This window comes from Sapajus apella, unplaced genomic scaffold (assembly GCF_009761245.1).
Source record: "Sapajus apella isolate SASKATOON/1434 unplaced genomic scaffold, GSC_monkey_1.0 scaffold20, whole genome shotgun sequence".
Classification (NCBI taxonomy): Eukaryota; Metazoa; Chordata; class Mammalia; order Primates; family Cebidae; genus Sapajus; species Sapajus apella.
In genome coordinates this window covers 14538146-14544145 of record NW_022436960.1, presented here as the reverse complement: position 1 = coordinate 14544145, position 6000 = coordinate 14538146, and the positions used below count along the sequence as shown (strand labels likewise).

Here is a 6000-nt window from a genome sequence, read left to right as displayed (position 1 = left end):
ACATTTGTGAATTTTTAAGCAATGTTGTATTTTTTCACGTTTTAAATTTTTCTATAAATATGACCCTCTATTTATTCTTTTGCAACTTGCTTTATTCAAGAATGACTTGTTATAGAGATTTTTACATGTTAGAAAACTCACTTTCATAACCATATAGCATTCCATTATATAAATATACCATGGTTTATCCATTTTCCTATTAATTGGCATTTAAGTTACTTCCAAGTTTTTGCTATGAAAAGCAATGCTGCCTTAAACATTCTTGTAAAGACTTCTTCTATACAAGTGCAAGAGTTTCTCTTTTTTTTTTTTTTTTTTTTTCTTTTTTTCCCAGCACACTAGCATCAAAAGTTTCTCTAGGAATACCTAGAAGAGGTATAGCATATAGAGATCAGAGAAGGCTCAACTCTTGCCAAACTGTTCCAAAGTTTATATACCAATGTACAGTCTTACTAACAGTGAAAATAATTCCTTGTTTCTCACCTTCAGGAACAGTTTGTGTTGTCAGACTGGGAAATAAGAAACACCAACTGAATTTCATTGTGGTTTAAATTTGAATTTCTGTGAATATTATGCTTGATTATATTTTCATATTTTTACTGGCCATCATCACTTATTGATATCTTTTGCCCATTTTTTTCTAGCTGAACTCACTAATTCTTCCTTCCTTCGTGTGTTTAAGAAGTATATTAGTTGGGCATGGTGGTATGCACCTGTGGTCCCAGCTACTTGAGAGGCTGAGGCAGGAGGATAGCTTGAGCCTGAGAGGCAGAGGTGGCAGTGAGCCATAATTGTGCCGCTACACTCCAGCCTGGATGACAGAGCAAAACTCTGCCTCAAAAAAAAAAAAAAAAAGAGAGAAAGAAAAAAGAAATATATATGCCAGGCACTATTCAAGGTACCAGGGACAGAGTTATGAACAGAACAGGCAAGACAACAAAATTCCCTGAAGCTTCATGGTAAGAGACAGTCAATAAATGTAACAAGTAAAATGTACAGTGTGTTAAATGATGATGGGTGCTTTGGAGAAAATATAAGTATAAAAATGAGACAGGAAGTGGGAGGAGTCCATTGAGGCAGTTAAGGTAAGCCTCATCAAAAGGGTATATCTAAATGAAGACTCGAAGGAGCTAACAAGAGCAAGTCATGCTAGAAGAGTGTTCCAGGCAGAGGGAGCAGCAAGTGCAAAGTCCCCAATACAACAACGTGACTGAAATTGCTAAGTAACAACCAGGGAGACCAGTATGGAGTGGCAAAGAAGGGGAGACAGTAATGAGAAACAGAGTTGGAGAGGTCAAAGGCAATATTGCAGGCCATTGTCAGGATTTAACTTTCTCTTTACATGAGATGCAAAACATCTGAGTAGTGGAATGACAAGATCTGGCAACTGATTTATTAAGAGGTTCATTCTGACTTCTGGATTGAGAACAGATACAAGGGAGGTCAAGGATGAAAGGAGTCAGAAGGCTATTTCAATCATCTGGGCAAATGGCAAAGGTGGCACAGACCAAAGTGATATCATAGAAGATGATAAAAAGTGGTCAGATTCAGAAAGCTGTCTTTTCTCAACACAGAAGGCAGAGTCATTAGTGGCCTTATAAGAGCAGGTGGCTGGAGTGGTGAGGTGAAAAAAAATTAGGTTAGACTTTTCTAAAGAGAAAGAAAGAGAACGTCAATTGCAATTGAAAGTAGGAACAACTGTTTAGAGGTGGTTTAGCATCAAAGTGAGATGGCAAATTGATCAGCAACTAGAGAATAGAGTTGAAAGAGGGTTTTATATCACTTATTTAAGATGGAGAAATCATATCACACTTGTATGCTGAAGAGAAAGTCAGCAGAGAGAGAAATCAATGAAACAGTAGAGAAAGGGTAGAAGAGTTAAGAGTGGTATCCTTGAGTAGATGATAGAAAAAAACCTAGTGCACAAGTGGAAGAACTGGCCTTCACTAGAGGGCAAACTATCCTCTAAAGCAGGGTGGGCAAACTACGGGCTGAACATCAAATCCCACTGCTACCCGTTTTTGTATGATGTCCACTAGAGCAGGTTAGCACTCTGAGCTGCAGAGACCAAGTCTGTTTATTTCTCTGCACCCAGGGTCTACCTCACTGGTTTGTGGCTGTAACTAGCATCTGCCCAGGGTCTGAGCTGGTCCCCAGCTACAAGCTGGAGACTCTACTAATGGCAACTTGCTGGGTATCTGGCAGTGGAATCTCAAGTCTAATAGCTGCCCCACTTCTGGTCAGCTGCCCAAATTTAGAAGGTTTGGCTCTCCAGGAACAGAAGGAGACACTGCGTTCTATGTGTCAGTGGGGCAGAGTGAAGCTCACAAATAGGTTCACTCCCTACCACAACCTGCCAGGCCCATTCCCTGGCAGACAGAATGTCTAATGGCAACTGGGTGCAAACAGGGTAAACAGGTCAGGACAATTTTCTCTCTTGTTCTATAATTACCTACATAATACTTCTGATTTTGTCCTTTGGCTTAGAAAGCCTAAAATATTTACCATCTGACCATTTACAGAAAAAGTTTGCCACCCTTGGTTTATATTATTGATAGCTGGGTTTTCTTGATACACACACCATAACATGTTCCTTCTATACAAGGTCGTGTAATCAGGTCATGTCATAATTGCATCAGAAACTTTCAGTGGCACCCCATCCCTCTGTCCCTACCATGAATAGAGTTCATATTCCTTAGGGGAGAGACTAAGAATTCATAACCTGAAATTCTCAAAGCCTAGACCTGGAATGGGAGGCAAGAAGCCCCATGTCAACCTCAAGCCGAAGTCATCAACTTCAACCTAGTTTACCTAACTATGCATTTAGAGGGTTAAACAATACTTAGTCAGGTTAAGAAAGTAGATACTTACTTCCCAATTGGGTAAATGAACTCTGTGTATCAGACCCCAAAAGTGAGGAAGGTTGAAATGCTCACCAAAGCCTTAACATTCATACTTTCATGCTTCACTTTCAGATCTATTATACGTCTAATCAAACTTAAGAAAAAAAGTTATTCATTTGGAAATGTTTTAAGTGCAAGACTATTTACTTTCTTGAAATCTTATTTCAAACAAATTCATATTTTTTTCCCAAGACAGAAATACTAAGTACAATCGGCCTTCCATGTTCTCAGGTTTTGCATCTGTGGATTTAATCAAACGTGGATTGAAAATATTCCTTTTAAAAAGGATGGGCATGGCACAGTGGCTCACGTATATAATCCCAGCACTTTGGGAGGCCAAGGTGGGTGAATCACCTGAGGTCAGGAGTTCAAGACCAGCCTGACCAACATGGTTAAACCCCGTCTCTACCAAAAATACAAAAATCAGCTGTGTGTGGTGGTGGGCGCCTGTAATCCTAGTTACTCGGGAGGTTGAGGCAGGAGAATTTCTTGAAACCAGGAGGCAGAGGTTGCAGTGAGCTGAGATTGCACCACTGCACTTCAGCCTGGGCAACAGAGCAAGACTCCATCCCAAAAAAATAAAAAAAGGATGGTTGCATCTGAATATGTACTGACTTTATTCTTGTCATTATTCTCTAAACAACAGTATAACAAACTACATAGCTCTTACATTATGTTAGGTATTATCAGTATCTAGAAATGACTGAAAATATATAGGAGGATGTGCATAAATTATATGCAAATACTATACCATTTTATACAAGGGACTTGAGCATCATGGATTTGGGTATCCTTAGGGAATCCTGGAACCAATCCCTGATACTTTCTGATGACCTTAGGTCCAACTATATTATTTGCTGGGAATTTGCAATTACAAGTGACGAAGGTACCCAAATGAAAAGTTTAAGCATGTGGAAACAAAATTACAAATTTAAAAACACTTATTTTTACTTTGCAAACACATATACTGTTATCTGATGAGTCTGTGATGAAGCACTAAATCCAAGACTGAAAATTAATTCATGTCCCATGTAATTTACAACTTGAAAGTTACTTGAACTTGGGAAATGTCTTCACTAAGTTTATTTTTTTCTAATAATGTTTCACTTCTTCTTATATTTACCTATTTTCTCTGAACAGTTTCAATTTGAGATTTTGATGTCACATTGCTGGAATTTATAAGTATACTATTCTGCTTAGGAAACAGATATATTTTTATTTTATAGTTACAAATGACTAAAGTAATATAACATTCCACTTTTATATCATTTTATAGCATATGAATAATTTTTTTAAAAAATTTCATTTTTTAAAAGACTATAGAACATGTCTTTAACAGAAGCAAGGAGTCTGGACATAATTTGATTAATCTCATATGCTGAATCCTTTGGTAAGTATGAATACTACTGTATTAGTCTGTTCTCACACTGCTTATAAAGACATACCCCCCAAGACTGGGTAACTTATAAGGAAAGAGGTTTAATTGACTCACAGTTCCACATGCCTGGGGAAGCCTCACAATCATGACTGAAGGTGAATGAGGAGCAAAGTCACATCTTACATTGTGGTAGGCAAAATTGCTTATGCAGGGGAACTCCCATTTATAAAACCATCAGATATTGTGAGACTTATTCACTACTGTGAAAACAATATGGGGGAACTGCCCCCATGATTCAATTATCTCTACCTGGCCCTTGACACACAGGGATTATTACAATTCAAGGTGAGACTAGGGTGGGGACACAGCCAAACTATGTCAACTACATAAATGCGCCAAAAAATGGCAATAAATCCTGTATTTGTTTAAAATGCATCAATAGAAAAGTAAATTACTTAAAAAAATAAACATTTTAGATAATCTTAGATTTCCAGAAAAGATACAAAGGTATTACAGAGTGTTCTTTTATACACTTCAGTTTCTACTAATGCTAACATTTCTTGTTTTTGAGACAAGGTCTTGCTCTATTGCCCAGGCTGGAGTGCAGTGGGAGATCATGGCTCACCGCAGCCTGAACCTCCCAGGCTCAAGTGATCCTCTGACCTCATCCTCCCAAGTAGCTGGGACCACAGGTACACACCACCATGCCCGGCTAATTTTTTATATTTTTGTAGAGACAGGGTCTCACTATGTTGCCCAGGCTGCTCTTGAACACCTAGGCTCAAGTGATCCTCCCACCGTGGCCTCCCAAAGTGCTCAGATTATAGGCATGAACCACTGTGCCCAGTCAATGTTAACATTTTATATTACCATAGATCATTTGTTCAAACTAAGAAATCAACATATTTAATACATTATTATTAAATGAACTCAATACTTCATTCAGGTTTCATTAATTTTTCTCCTAATGTTCCTGTTCTGTTCCAGGATGCAGTCTAGGGTACAGACGGCAGTTAGCTAAATTACTTTCAAAAGCAATAATTTCTTAAAACTCAAAGGAGTAAAAAAGCAGCACTTTCTTACCTGCTTTACGCCAAAATTTCATGTGTTTAATTCCAGCTGTAATGAGTTTATCAGGCACATAGGGGTTCATCTTTACAACAAAAATCTTATCTTTACTTCCTCTGAAATAAATATCAAAATGTTTTAGCTCTCAAGATTCATCTTTCCTGTACTCATCTCTTGCCTAATCCATACCCTATCTTGATTACTCTATTTACTGAATATTTCTCTCCCACTTATCTCTCAGATTTGGGCTGTGTAATCATGCATTTGTATACCTGTTCTTTTATCATTTTAATATGGTAACTCTGCTCAAGAGAATCTCAAAAGACAGCAACAGTCAAAACTAAACTTCTTTCAGACAGCACCTATAATACCTACTATAGTACTGTGCATAGGGAATGCTATTTGTGGCAAGAATGAGTTGAAGACAATTTTAGAACAATACTTTGTTATACCTTAAGGGTCTTTCCAACTACAAAGTTCCTCTTAAACTAGTGTTAATTTGGGCATTATCTATACACTCCGTAAAAAGCATTATCTATACTTTTAAAGTGCTTTAACATCACTTTAATAAATACAAGGTTAAAATCTGACATTGTTCATTGACTTTTTCCTCCTTTAAAGCATTGTTATTATAAAAATAATACATGCTCA

General features: G+C 37.5%; 1 protein-coding gene across 11 annotated transcripts in view; it reads right to left on the bottom strand.

Annotated features, from left to right (window-relative positions):
- Window positions 1-6000, bottom strand: part of EML5 (EMAP like 5) — a 185737-nt gene that overhangs the window by 84817 nt on the left and 94920 nt on the right. For all 11 annotated transcript variants that reach the window (XR_004271749.1, XM_032287666.1, XM_032287665.1 and 8 more), the window contains one exon: window positions 5365-5465. Coding sequence is in view for 10 of the 11 variants with exons in the window: in XM_032287666.1 (XP_032143557.1) it covers window positions 5365-5465 (101 nt within the window). In the remaining variant the exon portion in view is untranslated. The remainder of the gene's footprint in view (window positions 1-5364; window positions 5466-6000) is intronic.